At 43.7% G+C, this 21503-nt stretch overlaps 3 protein-coding genes across 3 annotated transcripts; 1 reads left to right on the top strand and 2 right to left on the bottom strand.

Moving 5' to 3' along the window:
* Positions 1-1105: 1105 nt before the first annotated feature.
* Positions 1106-2473, bottom strand: LOC149285795 (NADH dehydrogenase [ubiquinone] 1 beta subcomplex subunit 10-like). Its single transcript, XM_089494854.1, has 4 exons — positions 2326-2473; positions 1719-1857; positions 1446-1585; positions 1106-1218 (listed from the first exon to the last, which is right to left on the bottom strand). Exons 1-4 carry the CDS (start codon positions 2471-2473, stop codon positions 1106-1108), a joined length of 540 nt encoding a protein of 179 aa, XP_089350980.1.
* Positions 2474-4646: 2173 nt separating this feature from the next.
* On the top strand, positions 4647-9714 carry LOC149285794 (large ribosomal subunit protein uL3-like). The gene is made up of 10 exons (XM_089494993.1): positions 4647-4668; positions 5996-6188; positions 6298-6466; positions 6548-6683; positions 6776-6962; positions 7464-7624; positions 7840-7941; positions 8847-8942; positions 9227-9346; positions 9639-9714. The coding sequence occupies exons 1-10, from the start codon at positions 4666-4668 to the stop codon at positions 9693-9695; spliced, it is 1224 nt and encodes a 407-aa protein (XP_089351119.1). The 5' UTR covers positions 4647-4665; the 3' UTR covers positions 9696-9714.
* A 1056-nt stretch (positions 9715-10770) lies between these two features.
* Positions 10771-20968, bottom strand: LOC149285793 (testis-expressed protein 2-like). The gene is made up of 11 exons (XM_089494853.1): positions 19673-20968; positions 17725-17925; positions 16772-17078; positions 16244-16485; positions 15311-15460; positions 14984-15083; positions 13237-13369; positions 12005-12145; positions 11535-11747; positions 11001-11121; positions 10771-10881 (listed from the first exon to the last, which is right to left on the bottom strand). Exons 1-11 carry the CDS (start codon positions 20966-20968, stop codon positions 10771-10773), a joined length of 3015 nt encoding a protein of 1004 aa, XP_089350979.1.
* Between the last annotated feature and the right edge of the window lie 535 nt (positions 20969-21503).

Raw genomic sequence — 21503 nt, 5'->3', positions numbered from 1 at the left:
CTTCTCTAGCCTTTTGTTTTCTCCTGCATGCATCCTGGATTTCTACAGAATCCCCAATACGCTTTTGTCCTCAGCTCGTCTGCATGTAGGAAACGTACTTGGCCCATTTCATCTGCCAGATGTAACAAAGGGCCAGCTCCGGTACAGGCTTGGCAATTGTGGGTCCGATAACCGGTGGCATAAAAAAATCTGACCACGAAGGTGTTGGCTTGCGATGGCGTTTCTCCGTGCCATCGTATACCTGAACTGAGTTTGGAGACTGAGGTGTCTTTCCCTCCAAGAACCAGGTTCTTGGCATTAAACTATCTTATCCAGGGAGGGCAACAAGGCCTTTGAAAGGGTGGTAGAGGAACGTGGTGGCTTCCCTTCCATACTCCACCAACTGCCACCAAAGTACCACGTCCACAATCACCATCTCTATTGTCCTTTTATGAAGTCACCAGCACCCTGTATTTTTGTTGCTCCCTCATTACTTCTCCCCTTTGCCCAGGCAACTTTTCACCAACTCTTGCAGGGCTTCCCTATTCACACCCTGGACCTTACTTTTTCTAGCATGCGTTCACTCAACTTATACTTCCCATCTCCGCTTCGTACCGTTCTCTTTGCCTCTTCCCTTTCCTCCAAACATCTTCACCCAACCAGAGACAACCTTCCTCTCCCATCTCAAACACAGCATTCCTCAACCTCTGCTCTTGAGGATGTTGCCTCAAATACTACTTGCCTTCCACAACACTGACCCGGCCCTTTAATCGTCCTCACGCTGCCAAACATAGTTGGCAGAAGTCATTCTATGTCTGATTTCCTGGACTCTAAATTCAGAAAAAATCCCACCTCTTGACTGCAACGAGCATTTGTTAAGCACCTACGGCTGTAGTTAAGATGCGGCTTCCAGTCGTTGCTGTTCCTGGGAAGCCACTCGGTTGGGTGAACGGGTTCAGCTTTACACCCGCAAATGTTTGGTAATAGACCTAAAAGCCACCATTCCCAGCGCCAATAACACTCATACCCAACGTATAATATTTATTAGGTTTTACAGTTTCCAGGATTACGACACAAGTGAAAACACACACGGGCTGGCTGACCGCCTCCGTCGCTTTTGTTCCGTTTATGAGGCTGCTGCTTCTTCTGCTGCTGCTGCAGCTTTCCTTTCTGCGATCATTCTGTGTTTCTGTTTCATGAGACATTTTCTAGCATTACCGTACGCTCCGAGATCACCATCTAAATAGGAAGCAAAGAAATTGTCATGCTCCGAGAGGCATCTATCCGGTTATATTCTCCTGGGCATCTCAATACGGATCTCGCCAAACTTCAGGAACATCAGAGCAAGAGACTCCTTTAAGGTCTACGCTGCTATCACTGCTGAATGCGGTTTGGACTTAAAAAGGTAATTATTCCTAGATATCCTCCTTTTCTAGTTATTCTGCCCGCCAAAATAGACAACTTACATCTAGACTGGTAACCCTTTGCCACCTCTGCAAATTGGGCCAGCTCCTTGGCACAGTTCTGGATGTAGCTCTGACCTTCCCTCTGCTGGCACGCTCTCAGCCTCTCCTGTATGATCTTCACTATTTCTTGATCAACTTTGCTAAAAAAAAATAAAAAAATACAGCGTTTATACAATAAGAGGCAGCCGGAAATGCAAGTTTGCCAAAGTTTGGGTATTTCGCCCCCCACACCCCGACCATGTTTTTTCATACTGCATTAATAAAGATACTCACTGATCCCTCTTCCACTGCATTTCGGCTTCAAAGTAACACAAGTAGTCCCCGACTTCGCATTCCGATAGGTCCGGCACGCGGCGGAAGTTTCTATGGTAGTAATAATACTTATTCTTCGCTTGCTGGCGCTCAACCCAATCTGGCGGATTAAAGCCGTCACATTACATCATCAATGCAGTTTTTCCCAGGTTTGGTACTTTTTCGTCAATATGCTTAAATACAAAGATCTCCAGATTCTTCCGTATAACGTCTTCTCTCGCCCTTTTATCACCCAGCTGCCGATGTGTCCATAAAAGTACTAACAAATGACCTTTTGTCATATGGGGCATTTATTGAAGGGTACAGGGTTACATGCTAGTGGTATTTACAGACAGGGCGACAGGTTGGGGTACGGACTAAAGTAACAGGTTATGGGGGGGATAAAGGGGCAAGATGACAGGTTGGGGGGGCACATACTGAAGGGTAAAGGGGGCAAGATGACAGGTTGGGGGGCACACACCGGAGAACAAAAGACAAAATGAGAATAATGCCCTTATATCCTGCCCCATAGCCTGTCAGATTGCCCCTAGGCTCCCCTATCCTTGACCCTTAGGGCAACGCCACTCACCGCGGAAGGAGGTAACCGGTAAATCCACCGCATAGTAGAAGACCTTCCCTAGGATGATCGAGGGGTTGGGGAGGCCGCTCTGCCGGTCCGGGACCGGAGTGCGGTTGGAGGGCTCCGGGTACACGTCCTTATCATGGTCGGACGGCATCTCTCAGGTCACCCCGGCCCTGCACTTGCAAATATGGCGGACACAGGACGCGCGACGGCGGCTGGGAGGGCTCAAACCTGCACACAGCACAGCCGAGCTCTTTTTTTTTTTTTTTCTCACAGGCGGTGAGCGATATAGCTAACACCCGCAAGCTAATACCCTCATCAACAGGATTATTAACAAACAAGAAGGAGTTGTAGACAGGCTTTGCCCGGGCAGCTAATATACAGTCAAATAATGAGAACAGCCAATGAGAGCGAGACTTGCGTTCCAAGCCTCGGTTACAAATAAAACCTCACAGAAGTGGCGCGTAATCTAGCCAGCAGGGGGCGGTATGGGGATACCATGTAGGGCTGGAAAGGGCATTATTTTAATAAATGGGGCGCATCAGGGCTTCCTGCGCAAGTGTTACTATTTTACCAAGGAGACCATTATTTATGCTGCCATTTTTAAGAAGGAGTTAATTTACAATTTGGCAAAAACCTGTTTTTATCTAATTTTGTTCCAATAAACTCCCTTTCTCTGCAGACCTGGAGGTGCCGTTGCTGGCAGTCATGTGATATTTTGGGTGACTTTCCCGTCTCAAACACCACACTGAGCTGATGCTTTAAGGCAATGCTAATGAAGTCCGTTCCTCTTAGACTTTCATTAGTCAGAGTGTCCGGCTGGGTGATTAAGACTAACCCATTCTATGGGTTCCCCACAGGCAGTATGATAAGGAGTCGCGGTGTTTAGTAGATCGGGGATCAGATAACAGAGTTTGAACTCATACAAACGGCTGATATGCAGCGTCCTGAAAACATTATATTTTGGCGCAAAAACTACAACTGGTTTAAAATATAAAACAGCGCAATAGTTTTGAAACAGACAAGGGATAATGGAGCGCATATACATGGGGGAAGAAAACAAAAACAAAACCAATAGTGTGACATTGTCAGAAAATAAAGGATTGTATATACTGTAAGTTCCACTCACAAAAGGACTGGATAAAGCAGGCTCATCAAATTTCAGGCTTCTAAAATCTGTATTCTGTAAAAGCAAACATAAACCAGGATGGTGCAGTATCCTCAATAAATTGATCTTAAAAGATCAATATACACTTACAATTGAGATGTAGCACAACTCAAAGAGTATTGTGCAAAAGCGTGTTGAAATAGATCATCCAGTGCATGGTAATAAAATCTCTCCAATTTATTGTCTCTCAACGCGTTTCGCCGATGGGTCGTCGGCTTCCTCAGGAGAAAAAACAAATCAAACGACGGAGAAAATCATATATAATCTCGTATAACGCCGGCTGTCCATTTAAATAGATGTAAACGCTTCCGGGTACGTCATCACGCATTAGTGAATAGCACTTTATTGAGGTTATTGAAGCCCCTGTTGCTTTTGTATGTGTGTTTTCATATGGAGGAAGGACAGGGAAGCGATGCAGCTAATGGTAGGGGTGGGAAAAGCGTTGGATGAGGAGAAAATTGGCATAACTTGGTAGAGAATTGGTCCCTCCAGCCCGGAGATCAAAGGAGATCCTGGCAACCTGCCGCCGTACACGACCCCCTAGGATAAATCCAGTCATTGCTCTATGATACGGCTACTTATGGAGTGTCTGTCCCCTCATTCCTCATCTGAGGCACTAATGAAATCCGCAGATCCAGAGACTATAAATATTTGCCCGCCTTCAACAAGCCAGCTTTCAGGTAACCAAAAGGTTCCTTGGCTACCCTTGGAAAACTTTCCTTAAGAAATCAGAAAGGTGTCTTCAATCGAGCTTCCTTTATTTTGGTATCTCAACTGCGGCATTGTAAATAAAACACATTGTGACTCGACGGTGTAAATCACCGGGTGACCGTAAGGATCTGCCACCATCCATCCCTCCCCGAGGATTCTCCCTTGACACGCAGCGGCACCTAATCCTGGACTATGGCTGCTCCGGTGTCCATGGTATCATCGCGTTGCCACCTTCATAGGTTTAAGATCACCCAGGTAATAAATCAAAACAACGACATGTGACCTTCCCCCATAGGACGGCCTGATTATTAATATCACCCGTTCCGTCTTCCCCTGGGTTTGAAATGAATATCAAAAGGACGCCAAGCCAGAATCTAAATTTGTGTTGGCAAATTGTTAAGTATCAGAGTCGATCAACACTCGGCGAAGCCCTCTTTCCGACGGCAGCCAGCGGCGGGGCGAGTGATATGGTCTGTATGCTTTTCTAAACTTTTCGATTTTTGCTCATTTTCATTAGTTTTGTACAAGAAAGCATCGGTTAACCCTTGAGAAAAGAGATCACAAACAATTACCCCCCCAGATGGTGGATGGTTCTTTTTTTAACTTATCTTTCTGTAATTAACTCGAAAAGGGATTCAGATCTTTTTTGGGGGGGTGGAGGGGGGTGATGGAGAATAAATGTATTGTTGTTTTTTTTTGTTAGGGGTTAAATATATTGTTTGTGGTTTTCTACATGTGGAGGGAAAAAGTAAAAGAAAGTAATAAGTGAGAGCCTTAATCTGTATCTGTGTATTTATGTAAGGAATGTTATTTTACTGAGAGGGTGGTAGATAAGTGGAACAGCCTCCCAGCAGAAGTGGTAGAGGGTAATACAGTGAGGGGGATTTAAACATGCATTGGATAGACATACGGCTCCTGAATCTAATACGAGCCCAACGACGGTTCGAGTCTTTACAGCAGGAGAAACAGTGAGACTAGACGGGGGCCGAATGGGGCCGATCTGCCAGCAGGTTCTATGTTTTTATGTGTCCTTATTCTCCATTAATGGAAATAAATGCATAATATTTAATCTGAATTATAAAACGTAACGGCAGATAGAAGCAGCGCGTGTCTGGGGGGCCGAGGGCCGGCTCAGTCCAAGTCCGCTGCGTCGTGGCGTTAGAGTAAATGTGTAAGAGAGTGATATTTAGAGGTGAGTGATCTCACAGAAGCACCAGGATCACTTTACAGTCGCGGTGAATCTCTCGCTGCCGTTCCAGAGCGCGTTCCTAACTCATCTAGCAAGATGTTTAACAGGAACCACGTGTGATGACTGCAGCCCTGGGCACTTCTAGATTTTAGGGGGGGGGAAGCAAGACGTCACGTTTCCCCAAAATGTAGATAGGGAACGAAACCTAAATGTATCATCCACTTCTAGGCAACGCTGTTACTGAAGCTCTTTGTTTCTGGCTTTGTAGTTAACTAAGTCATCCAGAAAATGCCAACGTTCTCTTTTTTTGTCTATTTACAGGATTTTTTTTTGGAGTCTAAAGTTACTTTACATGAATTAACAAAACATTAAAAGTGTCTAAAAAGCTAGTTATGCAGTTTTAAGATATTTTTAGACTCTTATGACGCTTATTTAGTGGACCATCATTGGTGGAGGAAGACAAAGTGTCACGTAAGCACGTTAACACCACAGAGGTCTCCTGGACTACACGACTACTATATATATATATTTCCTTGATCATCAGTCACCTGGGGCTGTCATGGGTCAGGCTGCTTTTGTATTTATTCTTCTCTTGTCGTCTTTCATAGTCTCATCGCAAGTTCTCAGCCCCCCGGCATGGACACCTTGGCTTCCTGAAGCACAAGCGTAGCCACCGCCACCGGGGCAAAGTCAAGACATGGCCCAAGGACGACCCAAGCAAGCCTGTCCACCTAGCAGCCTTCCTGGGATACAAGGCTGGTATGACCCACATACTTAGGGAAATCCACAGGCCGGGACTCAGTAAGTGACCTCTATCCATAAATGAAGCCATCACGGCAAATAGTAGGGTTATTATTATTATTCTCTCCTTTACTCAAGTGTTCCATAACCGTGTTCCATTAACACTCAGAGATTTCCAAGCGAGAGGAGGTGGAAGCGGTGACGATTATCGAGACGCCGCCGTTGGTTGTGGTGGGAATAGTGGGCTACGTGGAAACACCACGGGGCTTACGGAGTCTGAAGACCATCTTTGCAGAACACATCAGCGATGAATGCAAGAGACGCTTCTACAGAAACTGGTGAGGAGGAACCAATGAGAGTTATGGGTTAGAGTGACGTCACAACATAAACTTTGACCCTCTGTCTACTTGTTCCCATAGGTACAAGAGCAAGAAGAAGTCTTTTACCAAATACTGCAAGAAATGGCAGGACGCCGAAGGCAAGAAACAGCTGGAGAAAGACTTTGAGGCAATGAAAAAGTACTGCAAGGTTATCCGGGTTATTGTCCACACTCAGGTGAGTATGGCTCACAGATCAAGGCTGGACGCAAGAAACACCTCCTCAATGCATTCATTCTTATTCTGTTTGACTGTGTCTGCCCTGGGTAGATGAAGCTCCTTCCCTTGCGGCAAAAGAAAGCCCACGTTATGGAAATCCAGCTGAATGGTGGCACCGTGGCTGAGAAAGTGGACTGGGCCCACGAGAAGCTGGAGAAGCAGATCTCCGTACACTCTGTTTTTAGCCAGGATGAGATGATTGATGTCATTGGAGTCACCAAAGGCAAAGGAGTGAAAGGTAAATGCTGAGCGTTATTCGTTCTCGATGTATTATACATGTTTTGGACAGGGAATAGGTTGGTAGGGGGGATGATGGGGACTGGGTGAGGAACAGCAGGACCTAGGAACGGTCAACGTATATTACAGAGCTCTAGGAGCACCCCTAAGCAAATGCAGTGATAGCATTGCCAGAGGTGACAGGGTGCAAAGATAGTGGAGTACTGTAGGGGAACGGAGCGATGGCTCTGAAGGCCCACAATAAGAGAGACAGGACTGGGTTCCCTTTAGCTGGAACTCTTGTGAGTGTGCACTACCACCGTGCCCTGTGTGCACAAAGGCAGGCAGCTACATGGCCAACAATGTCCAACGATGACCAACATTGCCCAAGGATGACCAAGGTGACTACCTCCATCGACCTCTGGTACATGGCAGCCGGCATTAACCAACAGCAACATCTTTGAGACTCATGCTTTAAGCGATATGGGCAGTTCTCATCTTTTTACATTTTTTTGTGTGTAAGGTGTCACCTCCCGCTGGCACACCAAAAAACTGCCACGCAAAACACACAAGGGTCTACGAAAAGTGGCCTGTATTGGAGCATGGCACCCGGCAAGAGTCTCCTATAGCATGGCCCGGGCTGGCCAGAAGGGCTATCACCATCGTACGGAAATCAACAAGAAGGTACTTGGGGGGGGGGAATGCCCCTTATTACTTTGTATTGTCTGTTGACCCGCCCTGACAGTAATGGTGACTTACGGCTGTACTAAATGTTGAATGAGATACAGATATCGTGGCTTTATCATAGAAGCAACCTGCGGAACTACTGAGATCCCCCAGTTGTCCTTTTGGCCGATCTCTGCTTTAATTACTAATTGAATGATTTCTTCGTCACACAGATTTATCGCGTCGGACGAGGAATACATATGCAGGAAGGCAAAATTGTCAAGAATAACGCAGCAACGCAGTACGACATCACAGACAAATCCATTACACCACTGGTAAGGAGATTAGAATATCAACTGCTGCAGAATATGATGACTCTACATAAATCAATAAATAATGAGAAAAATAATTACATAATTAGTCGGTGACGCCTCACGCATGGCGTGCTGATAATTGCTTCCCTCCGCAGTTTGTCCATTTTAGTCTTCAAGAGAATTTGTCACGTTTGAGATCTTTATGTTTGTGTTTTGTATTTTGAATGGTGGGCTTTTCCTACCAACGGGACCCCAGGTATAGAGCATGATTCGTATATCTGCATCGGGCTGCCATGGGCGTTCTGGCAACCGAGTGTATGTCAGTGTATGGTGTTAGTGTGTGTGGATGTTAGTGTAAGGAGTTAGAGTGTGTGTGGATGTCAGTGCATAGTATTAGCGTGTGTATGGCTGCTTATATAGTGTATGGTTTATGGTGTTAGCATGAGTGTGTGTGTTAGCGTTTGGTGTCAGTGTGTGTGTGTTAGAGTGACAGGGGTGAGCCTAGGGTTAGTGGTGCAGGGCAGATGAGTAGAGGGAGGCAGAGGAGGAGGGGGGGTGTTTATGTATTTGTAAGTATTTGATCGGGGGGGGGGGGGGGGATGCGCCATTAACCCCAGGCTCACCCCTTTCTAAGCGAATAGCACCTTTAAAGCGGTCAGCACAATTAGGAGGTACCAAGAAAAATCCACACAAGTACCCCCTGTAGTGACTCCTAGTCTGCAAATAAACTTTAGTATCACAGTAACAACCAAAATATGATATCAATTGCATATAAATGTCAAAAAACCCTTTTAATGAGACTTTTGATTTATGATTTCTTTTTAACTACATTTTTTTTAGTCTGTGGCCAGATGAAATGTTAACCAGTCGCTCCCATGTTTTGTTTTATTTCCTTTTCCTCATTTTTTTCTTTATATTGTGTACAGGGAGGATTCCCCCATTATGGGCCGGTCAACAACGACTTTGTGATGGTGAAGGGTTGTGTCGTGGGAACAAAAAAGAGAGTCCTGACCCTGAGAAAGGTGAGGCTGTCCCCATGTCACCCCCCCCCAAAAAAAACAGTATTTCCTTGTAGAAACAACCAAATAAGAACAAAGCAAAAGAAAACGATTCCACTTGTGAGAAAAAATAATAAGTTGATTTAAAAAAAATCTTTATTAAACAACGGCAGCTTAAAAAACCCCAAATAACTATAGAGTGGGGCGAAAACATCTTCTGCGAACCAAAAAGTGAGCCTAGAAAGGTTCTAGTGATTAGCAGCTTGTTCTTGCTCCACATTTCTCCTGTTCTGTTTATTTCCCACCAGTCCCTGTTGGTTCACACCAGCCGCAAAGCCCTGGACCCTGTTGAGCTGAAGTTTATTGACACCACGTCCAAGTTTGGCCACGGATGCTTCCAGACCCACCAGGAGAAAAGAGCCTTTATGGTATGTGTAATGTCCATCCAGGCCTTCCTTACTGCCGGTCTCTTCTGTGCTATACGTTCCTTAGTGCCGTATACGTTCCTAGGACAATGCCTATACGTACCCACCTATGGCTTCAATGAAGGAAAGCTAAACATGTCATTCCATTCCATCAGAACCTGGTAGAATTCCAGATCAACAGACACGTCAATAACTCTACGCCATTCATTTCTTCTACGCGGTATCGGTGCTCGCTCTAGAAACCAAGCGCTTAGAAGTATAAAAACTTAGGTCTAACTCTTTTTTGTTTTTACAGGGTCCCCAGAAGAAACATCTGATCAAAGAAAAACAGGAGCCGGCTGAAGAATTATAAACGTCACGGAATTTCTTTCACTGTCCTCCTAATAAAACAACCTCATCGTATTAAGTCATTTCATGTTTTTCTTGTGAATGATCTGTTTGCGGGTGACCTTTAGTGACTTACAACCCATTTCATCTCACCTAAAGCCACTGTTTGGTGTAACTATAAACCCAAGAATGGGCCAGTCTCTGTTTGACCAATATAACTCAATGAGGGGAAAAGTTCAAACATTAGGAAAGAAGGATACCTTTTTTTTTGTTTTAGAAATGAAGTATATTATATGCGATAAAATACTTATTTAAAGTGACCTGATAATATAAGAGTTAAATGAATACTCCAGTAGTCATCATAATTACTGGTGAGAAGATTCCATCGGCTCCTGTGGCAACTGGTCTGAATGTAGGAGTTTGTCTGGAATTGCTCCAACCTTGCCTTGTTATCTATGGACATTCAATATGGGGGGGGTACTGAAATGAGGTCAGCTGGAAATCCATAAAAATCCCGAAAACCCCAGATCTATCCTGAGGAAATCCAGTTTCAAAGCACATAGAACGTGTCTCCATATCTGCAAGTAACATTCAGACCATGTTTGACACTTTATTCTGTTTCCATTATGATTCTACATAAACTCGACAAAGTAAAAAACAATAATACGGTAATAATGTTAAATTAAATGATAACTCTTTCATTTATTGGATGTGGGGAGCGATGCTATGGATTAGCCGGACCTGGGTGATTATTTATTGCTTTACATTGTCAACATTCAGGGGGGGGGGCAACGGAGAAATGATTTTGAGGGTTCTACAACATTACACCGATAAATTGCAACACATTTAATGAAAAAGGTTGGTTAACAAAGTGTTAGGAATTTAGGACTAATCTGACCCCGGTATATCGCAGAGAAGAATGTGTTGGGATTGTTCTGCTCATTCTGCCCATAAATTGCCTCTTGAAAAGTCATGCTCTTCGAAATCCATCTGCGTTATATTCCAAGGTGCTTCCAAGTCATGTGCTACAAATCGAATAATTCCTGGCGGTTCTAGAGTATCTAGAAAGTATCCATGTATAGAACGTTTTCTCCCATTGCTCACACAATGGGTGGTTTTTCCGGTTCCACCTGGTGCTGTCTGGAGCTCTCCACAGCGGAGTGCATGATCGGAAAGTACAAGTCGTCCATGTTTGGCATCACCAAAATTTTCTGTAGGAAAAAAAACCCCCCAACAAAACACAGTAAGCCTGAATCCAGCAAAATGATAAATTCAACGTTAAATCATAAAGTGGCCGTAAATGTGCGACACTAAAAAGGGGGGGAAGAACCTGAAACTCGTCCTGCAGTTTCTTCTCGATCCATTCTGTCACGTGAATGAATGTCACCTCCCTGTCGCCGAGCTTCGGACGGACCTTCATCTCCACCCGTGGAGGAGTTTGGAAGCTGTACCTGGATGAGTAAAAAAAACAGCAAAAAAAAAAAAGACACTTTTCCAAGGAGGAGAATAAAAAAAGACTTAAAAACAATAAAAAAAATTATTTCAAAAATTCTAAGATTTAATAATTTCCAATTTATACCCCCATCTTTCATATTAACTTTTTTATAAGGGGGCTGAATGGTCGGAAGGATCCTGTAGACTTTGCATGCTAGGGTTCCTAGTCCAATTGATTAGTATTTTATAACATTCTAGACAATTGATTAGCATTCTATGGCGTTCTAGATAATTGATTAGCATTCTATGGCGTTCTAGACAATTGATTAGCATTCTATGGCGTTCTAGACCGGATCCCACACCCGTAAGGAGGTATGTTGGTCTCGCCACGAAGAACGTAAAAGGAACTTAGGATCCTGAGTGATTTTACCATATTCTGTCGGTGGGTGGTGGGGGGATATTCACAGCCAGAGACCCCTCCAGTTCCTGGATCTCCACGGTAAGCAGTAGTGGGGTGTTTGACACCTCCTCAATCTTCCTCTTGATGTATTCGTTTTCGGTTGCTTTCTGGAAGTACCTGGATTTCGTAATTTTATCCACAAAGCGTAGAATTTTGCGACTGGTGCTGTTTCCACCTGTAAAGCTGCAGGAAAGTCACCCAAAATATCACATGACTGACAGCAACGGCGGCTCCAGGTTTGCAGATAAAGGGAGTTTATTGGAACAAAATGCGAGGTTTTTGTCACCGACCGACATTACTGTATACAGCGCTGGGGGTTATTACTGTATCAAGTACTAGGGTTTGTGATCAAGCAGAAAATAATTTCTGATCAATAAGAAAAAAAAAATAATAATAATAATAAAAAATTTATATACATATGAAAAAGTAAAATGCTGTACCCTTCAGCGTTAGTCGGGTTTAATCTCTCTCCCACAGCTCCTGGCGCCTCAGCAACAGAGATCTCTTCATCTTCAGAAGACCCGGCACTGGAAGACTCCTCGTCGCTGTCCGTGAATATCCGGGCTCTTGGATTAAGAGGTCTATAGATAGAAAAAAATAGGTTTTCTGACAATTAAACATTTCACCAGTTCCAGAACAATAATTTTTGGGGACTTTATGGAAAAATGACTTTTTATTGGGTGTTAGTTGAAAGGGGCTACCCGGGTCCCAAAGGGTGCATTGGGGTAAATTTACGATACAGAGGACCTATGACGCCACCGTGCCAGGCCTCCCTATCGCGGCCTCCATCACCTAAATGAGTATCACTTTTTCAGCTGTTCTTAGAATTATCAGTTTCCACAGAATCAGACACTTTCCCCATTTCTGGCATTGTTATTCCGCTTGACAAACAGCCGATAGCAGCCAATTTACGTCATTTTACACTTACGTCACGGCTGTTTCTCACCTTCTGCCAATAAGTCTGAATTAATTACAGAAAAAAAAAATGTTTTTCTGTATGTGGAAGCCAAAATCATCCAAAGATAGTAGGATTTAAAATATAATAATAATAATAATAATAATAACCGAACTGGAGATCACCCGCAATAGTTTATTATTATTATTAGTATTAATATTAGTATTATTATTAAAATGTTTTATAATGTACAGCACTGTAAGTGAGAAGAGCACATTAGTCTCCGGCACATCTGTGCTTCTTGCATGCCCTAATTAGAAACGAGCTGAAGCAGAAGGTCTCATTAAGCCTCGAGGCAGCATCTAATTAATTCCAGAAAATAAAAAAAAAGAAAGATGGAACAATGTAGCGTTTAATATGCCTTTCTAGCAACCGGTTTTAGTAACTCATTTGATCTATGCTTCCGCCAAATGAAAGGAGGAGGCTGGTGAGGAACGGGTGAAGCCCACCACGTTCCTCTCATCGATGGTCTGGTGGGATGGACCCAGCTGAGATCACATAGGGATATATTTCTTGTATCGAGTTTCTCGTTCTTGCCGGGTGCTCACAAACAACTATGTTTAACATATTAATACCTATAATTAATGCACCGCCTGCCGCAACAACACTAAGAGACTTTCTATTTCCCATTCAGAACGTGTTTAGCCTTTAGATCTTTGGATTTATAAGCACCGAAGGTAAGCAGGGACATACAAAGCCGCTACGGCCAGTCATTACCCTTCAATCCCGTCTTCTGCTTGACCATCTTCGTCCATTGCTGTCTCTTTCCCCAGTTTGGATAAATTCATTTTGGTCTCTAATGTCACTTGGAAGGAGCCGCTGTAGTGAACGTCTAGATTGATCCATAGACCTGGAGAAAGACCGCAAAGAATAACATATAAAATCTTATAAAACATATTAAAAATCTTTAAGAAACACAGAACCGGTGAATAATTTTTTTTTTTTTTTAAGAAAATGCATTAAAATAATATTAATTTATTTATTTTTGTTAGCTCCGTGTAAAGCGTTGCTCCGGTGAGAGCAAAGAGTTAAAAGATTTTGAACGCGTTGGCTGATAATCCCCCGATTAAAGCCTTTGCATGCAATTTACAGCCGTACGCTGCAAAACAATTTATTTTGGGGCTGTGATTTCTAATTGCTGCTGTTAATCCCACACACAGGCTTATGTCCCTCGCCAGCTGGAGGCCGCGCTCACGAGGGAGCCACGAACGAAACAGCTAGACTGGTGGAGAAACCAACAGAGTGACTTCTGGAGGGCGACATCGCCCAGTGGTGGAGTGGTGCCCTCTCTGTAGCTCCTCTCACTCACAGAGCTCTGATGATTTGGACCATGACATCATGCTATGACATCACACTTCGCTGGCTTCTTGGGCAAAGGCACACGGTGGCCACACTACAGAGATTCCGACGGACAGATGTTTTGTTCTTCTTTCCTGAGCCAGATTTGTTGGGGGGAAATATTTTAGCGCGGGGTATAGACATGGGTTTAAAAAAAAGGCTGAGGATAGAGGTTAGGAAGAAAGGCTGGAGAACGAAGGGAAGAAAATATAAGATGGATGATTTGAAGATGCGGTAATCATTTGTGTGCTCTCTCGGTCTGAACGCTTCTCACTGTTCTGCATGAGCAGAGTTAATGAGTATTTAATGTGATCATTTGTGTGCCCAGTCTGGAGAAATGACAACGTGAAGCACGGAGCCGCTGTCTCGGTCTTTTAAATGTGCATCGTGGTAAACAAAAGCCTGTGCTGCCTTATTCCCCGAGAGGAGCCAACTATCTACTCGATACCTATAGACAAAGGACTTAACAAATGCCCCCATAGTACCACCATATTAACGTGGTTTACGAGCGGGGGGGCAGAACCCAAACATCACGCCATTGCCTATGATCAGAGTCAGACTAGGAAGGATTTGGCGGCAGCGGCACTTTAAGGCCAGCAGCCACCAAGTGGCCCAGTCCAGCCTAGGACCGTGCACCAATCTTAAATAACAAGCTGTTTTTTTGTAAATTAGGCCTTATAACTCACTGCCAATCCTTGGCGCATAACTACGGCTGAAATTTCTGTCTGCACTTGGGTTCTGCCATCAGACGGGGCATATTAAACAGTTCTAAATTTGTGTGGTGTGATTTTGGAAGTGAGGGCATATCTTCTGTCTAGAACAGAATCATTTAATTACAACACAAAAAGACTCTGCGAGATCCGTCCACAGCGGGGTCGCCATGCCGATGAGACGCTAATTTGGAAAGATCCAACATGATCCTTGAGGGTTCTCCAAGCTCTTCGCACTTAAGAGGTTATTTTTATCAAAATTAAATACTCCTTCCTATAAGCTTTAAAAATGATGTGTGCAACCAACACTAAGGCACTTATTTACTAAAGCAGGTGTTTAGTAAATAAGTGCCTGAGCCAATGCTTAGTCAACTGCCCCGACGATACTGTCACACAAACAGGAAGGCATCTCTTACCTCTCTCATTCATGGTGGGGGTCGAGGCAGAAAGTATTTCTGGCAGAGATGTCCCCATCTCCAAGGCCATAAGGGTCAACTCATTCATAAAGTGAGGCAGCTGGGGAGACATGCGCAGGTTATCTTTATTATTGTCTATTCATCTCACTGTTTTATGGGATAATAGAGTATGTAAAGTAGACAGGTGTTCCAGGTAAGAAGATTCATGACTTGGCGTCTACACGCAATACTTTGGTATGACACGGTTGACCAACGTGTGGACTAAAATTCCCATCGTTCTTCTAAACACTCAAAATAACATTGATCAAATAACCCTTCAAACCCTACCTTGATTTTACTCAGTTTCTTTTGAATCTTGTTGACCACCATATCTTCCCAGTACTTCTCCCTCAAGAAATCCCAAAAAATGCGTCCGATGAGCGCGTTTATCCAGCACACATGGGCGTTACAGGGAGTAGGACGATTCCCGAGAGGCTTCTAGAAAAATCGAGAATTCATGGTTACCCCTGAATTTTTGAGATGTGTGCCTAATAGAACTAGGAACTTCTTGAGCTCTCGCTTCCACTGTTCTAATAATTAGACTTGGGCACCAGGGGGCTCTTCGTGTTCGTCTTCGTTCCCGTCTTCTCTTCGGACGAATATTCCTGGACATTCTTCGTGTTTGGTTTTTCTTCGTTTCCCCGGTTAAGGGGTTAATACGGGGTTAAAACCCCAATGCTGCAACTTACCCGGCACATCCCACTGGTCTCCCTCCCTGTTCAATTAGTTAAATTACATTTAACTAATTGAACAGGGAGGGAGACCAGTGGGATGAGCCTATTGGTCACCTGCAGGGTCTTCCTCTGGCATCAACCAATTGATTGATGCCAGAGGAGGTCCCTGTAGGCGACCAATAAGCTCATTCGCACTGCCCTATAACCCGTGATGGCGAACCTGCGGATTTCCACTTCTGGGAACTGCTGCGATGCCGCGAAGACAAGGTAAGTTAGAAGGGGGGGGGGGGGGAATGGTAGACGAAGACGATCACGAAGATCTTCGTGGAGTGATTCTTTGTCTTCGCCTACGTTTTACCGCCGCTGTCTTCTCTTCGGCGTGTCTTCGGAACGAACACGAAAACGCACTCTTCGTGTTCGTTTCCATGTTCCCCCGAAGACGAATGCACAAGTCTACTAATAATCGATTTAGATAATTTCTATTTAAATCTGGAAAGTTCTAAATGTAAAATAAAATGTGATGATTACGTTACATTATTATAATGACCTTTCTCACGGGAGTGGGGCTGCTAGCAGCGCTCTGGCAAGGGCTCAGCAGGGGGCTGGGTTGATCGGGTGGGATAAAGTGGGACATGTAGGCCGTGTAATCCAGGTGGATTTTCTGTTTGATGGTCCCTGCTGACTCCTTGGGTCTGGACAGGCAGGAGATGTCCTCAGTGGTCTCCCCAGTGCTGTTCCCAGATCCTCCCCTGCTGCTGCACGGGCTGCTCATGGGGGTTAGGAGTAAGCCTAGACAAAGACAAAGACCCCTGATGATAATAATAATAATAATAATAATGGCAAACTATCAAAAACAACAAGAATTACATGGTTGAAAAAAGTCATAAAGTCAGACTGATCATCTCTACAGCTGTTGTAGAAGCCAAGAAGCCCAATCATTTTGCTCAAAATAAGCCCAAAAAATCCCTCGACCACATACTTGTGTATAATAAAGTTGGACATTGGTGGCCTGATTTATTCATTCTTCGTAGATGCAAAAAACGGACGCGCATGCACACAACACATGAGCAGTTACCTGTTTTGCTCTCGCATCTTTGCTTCCCATTCGTGAAGCCCCGGGAAGCTCTCACCAGATATTGGTACCATTCTTCCTTCTCTCTTCCTGTTCTTCCAAAGAGGAACAAGATGGAACCCTTGGAATCCCCGAATATTGTCTGAGGGTTATCATGGTCATGCCTCGGATGTTCTTCCTCCAAATTATCTGTATCCCCCAATTCTAAATCGGTGGAAGTCGACTGTTGTGCGTCACAGAGCTGGATGCAGATTGGATATTTCTTATTCCATAATCTCTTTTTAGCCAGTCCATACGGATAGAGAAATACCTGCAGAGATGGTCACGACCGTAAATGTAAAGTCTCCATTTACTACCGCAAAGAAATTGTTGGAAATGATATTAAGAGCTGCAGATTGGGTGAAACATTATGTTTTATAATAAGAGGTTGTTAGTGAATAAACTAACCAAAATCAAAATAATCATATCCATATTAATGGAATATGGGTTATTTTGGACATCACTGGGAAATGATGTCCTGACCCAAAGCTATATGTAAGCAGAAATGGAGAGAAACCTCTTATCAAGGACAAGTTGCTTGAAATAGTTTAACATTGTCAAGTATAAGTGCGTGCATCTGTGAGGATATGAAAGGCTTCTTCTACAAACTGGAAGACGCAAACATGGACATCTTCAGCTTAATCTGTTCTGTTATTTAGCTTGGATTCATTTTTCTGGATGTATAACAATAATTGGGGAAAATATCGCAAATATTTGTTAAATCATTGACAAAAACATACTGAAGGTTTTATGGCAGGACAGAGAGCACAGGTCATGCATACTCACTACGGGTCACCTATGAGATGTCTAAGCAAGACGTCTCTGACAGAGACGACCAGTAAAGACTACTGTTGACCAAACCCAACTTATGTTGCCCAACGTACGTCTCTTGGTTTAGTTTATTTACACAGTTTTACCTGCGCATTAGTCAAGTTATTGACCCCATGACTGAGAAAGACCACCTCGGGAATCTCCTCTCCGAACGTCGATCTGCGAGAAAGATTGCTTTTCGGGTAGGACCTCTTTATGGTGGGTCCCTCCAACGTGACAAACACGGAGTGAGTGAGTGCTGGGTGGTAGGTTTCAGGGTCGTAGGAAAACATTTCATTCATCCAGCCCTGGAGGTTAAAACATTTTATATACATTAATTGCCCACTTTTTGGAACTAGATTATAGGAGGACAGAGCCTCATTAATGTATATATATATATATATATATATATATATATATATATATATATATATATATGGGTATATATATATATATATACCCATTGTAGAGCGCTGTGGAATAAGGTAAGTGTATAGAGCAGACAGGGAGTATGTCCTATATTAGAAGACTAACATGGAACCATATGGTTCTAATGCTGATTCTCATTGGAACCCTAAGCTGTCCGGAGTTATCAGATATAATTAACTGAGTGACCTATATTCAAGCGGAGATTAAAACTATGAAACATACAATAAGAACCATTCTGCCCATTTTACGTGCTGTAAAAACCTCATTGAGTTCTTGGTCTTGTCATCAACATACCAGGATAAGGATACATTTATCCCATGTATGTTTAAATTCCCCACCCCCGTATTACCCTTTACCACTTCTGCTGGGAGGCGGTTCCACTTAACATTACAGGCAAGAGAAATAAAATAAATGGAAGGTACAAAAATCGTTTAGAAATCTGGAATATGATGGAGCAAACCCCATGATGTTCTCACCTTGAGGATTTTCCTTTTCTCCATAATAACCAGAATATGTTAATTTACCCCCAAAATCTGTCCATTTACCCTAAAAATCTGCCCCTTCAAGCAGAGACCATAAAGATATCCCCATTCATACCAAGACCCTTCTGTTGAAGGATAAACCCCAATGAGCTTTTCCTCATGGTTGAGATGGCCCTGCATAATGCATACGGAATGTGGGTGCTTTCTCAAAACTCTCTTCACTAGTTTTTCTATACATTATACAGGGCCAGCTAAGATCTTCTTGCAGGATAAGCTCACTGGTGTTACCCCCCTTATAATGCATAGTGATATCAGGGAGTTGAGATGTTCTGTTTTCCTTCCACTCGCCTCTTTGGGGAATAACATAATTCCAAACTCTCTGGGTTTAACCCGGAGTCTCCAGATGAAGCCCTGATTCCCGGAGTCTCCAGGTCAGTGTCTTCTTTCTCTGGGAAGGGGAATGTCATTTGACCACGCCCACTCCTTGGCCCAGTTCTACTTAATCCCTACCCACTTCCCCTGCTGCCAGTGGCTAGCCATGTCCCTATGTGTGGCTCACCCTGCCCCCTTCTCAAAGCCACTCCCACCCCAGAAAAGGCACTGCTCTGGGCAGCATACTCCAAGTATGCTAAATAGACCCCGTAACACCACTAAACCATCGAGGAAGACCCAACCCCTGCAGTGAGGGAAATTATGGAAAGGGGGTGCCCAAGATGAGAGATGAGGGTGCAATGGTAGGCATAGGGTCTTTGTCTGGCCCTATGGACAATTACCCTACTACGTACCACCAGGCTTATGTACTAAGTGTTCAGATACAATGTCATTTACCTATAAATAAGAAATAAGCTATATCGCACATTATTGCAGAATTCTTTGATCCTGCTAAATATTTTTGCCGGAAGAATTTTAAAAAAAAATTTTTTTTTTTTATTAAAACCAAATTCCTCTTCCTCAAAGCGTTCTTTTTAATATCCTTCACTAGAACTTTGACCAGAAGGCTCAATAACATAAGATTATATGACTGAGCAGATGTTCCTCTGTCATGATCACTAGGTAGACCACTTGATCTATCCACATCTTCCTGGATCAATCCATTCCTTTTTTTTTTAATTACTGAGTATATAGTTACGTCGGTTTTCCTTACCCTCAGCACATCGGGCTCTTGGGATTTTAGTTCCATTAAAGGAGGTTGTAAATTCTCCTGTAGGACGCGTCTATCTCTGCCAGAATAGTTGGGTTGGGGCACCATGAATAAAATCATAAAAAATCCCAGGATGAATCCACTGACCAGGCCCATTAAAAGCCCCGAAATGTACGCAGGAAGAGGCCAAATGAAAAAGTTGTAAGCCAAGATGGCTACACACACCAGAGCGCTGCATGGCACGTCGTTGTGAGGCGGGGGATTTTGGCAACGAGGAAGCGGCGTATCTGTGTCTTCTTCTATGATGTCATTGGTTGCCAACTCTACTACTTGAATAACATCCCCATAGGAGCAAATTTTGTACTTGGAATATTTATTTAGAGGATCCATGTAGATTTGCTTATCCTCCTCTTCCACTCTTTCATAAATTGACAAAGTGTTCTTTCCGTCGAAGAGTACTTGGTCCCTTAACTGGTTGCCCTGGGAGTCTTGAGTACAGAATACTGGTGACATAGTCCTATACTTTGGAGTAGTACTCGTGTCCTCCCCAATAATCTTACTGAGCATGCTCAAAGGTTCTTGCATGGCTTCTGATAACCTTCTCTTGGTGTCTTCAAACCTGGCTTCTACTTCCTGAACATTAAAAAACATTCCTTTGTTCTCGGACGGGGACATGCTCGGGGACGATGGAGCAGTCCTGGAGTCTCCATTTTTGTTTTTCGTTTGAGTTATCTGCCTCCAGAGATGGACGTTGAGCTTGGAGTCTGACTTGGACTGAGTGACCTCTGGTTCCAGGCGGGTGATTTCCGTAGAGATGGACTTGACTAGACTAACCAGTGGATGAGCTTTTTGGGGTGAAGGGTTCTTGGAATCAATTTCAGTTGACACAGATTTCACTAAATTCACGAGAGGTTTGGATGTAGGTGAACTTGGCAACAGAGGGGAATTGGTTCTTTGGGTCTCGTTAGACAACAGCACATCCCCCACACACTCGTAAGCAGCTAATGCAAGCTCATTGACCGCAGTCCCACGGCCACTGGCTGAATTGGCATATAAAGCACATGTAGCCTTCTCAGGTGAACATTCTAAGGTTCCATCATCATTATCCTGATCCAGATTGAAGATCAGTTCACCTTCGTCCATGTCCTCCCAATTGTCCTCACTTTGAACCTTGGTTAGCTGGATAGTTATCCCCTGCGTGACCGGTGGCACATTGTCCTCTGCTGGGGAACCTGACATAGAATGGATGGGTGCAAGAGTCCTGGCCTCGACCAGATCGACCTTGGATGTATAAGACATCTTTCAACATGTCCTTCTTCCTTAAAGAACAAACATATAGAGATGTTCAATCAAATAATAATATCTTATAACTGGTCTATACGATGGACAATAACCACGGAACAATTTGACATTCAAGATGGCCAATCAGAAACATGGATACAGGTAACGCACAATCATTTTTGTTATTCTTTTAATAGGTTTTAATCACGGAATGTTCCCCGAGTCTATTTTTGAGTAGTGTTGCATTCAGGTGGTCCGATCCCTTATTTTAAGTCTAATATTTGCTGGAACAGGATATCGTATAACACGAGGGTCACCTGACCTGACCGTAAAACTGAGGCTTGGGGACTTCTCTTTATCGGGAGCATTTTCTTTAACATCTACAGAATTCCGGATGCTTCAATACACAAAGGCACTAATTCTCTTACTATGAACTCCGAACCGCTTCTGTTGGCGATATCACGGCTCTGATTCAGTCTGTTACATCTTCAAGAACAAGAGACCCCATCTCCAGAAGAAGGACATTGACCTATTGGGGAGACATCAGAGAAGA

This window comes from Sceloporus occidentalis, unplaced genomic scaffold (genome assembly GCF_023333645.1).
Source record: "Sceloporus occidentalis isolate IW3139 unplaced genomic scaffold, rSceOcc1.0.p SCAF_76, whole genome shotgun sequence".
NCBI lineage: Eukaryota > Metazoa > Chordata > Lepidosauria > Squamata > Phrynosomatidae > Sceloporus > Sceloporus occidentalis.
The sequence above is the reverse complement of the archived record's forward strand: the minus strand, read 5'-3'. Positions and strand labels throughout refer to the sequence as shown.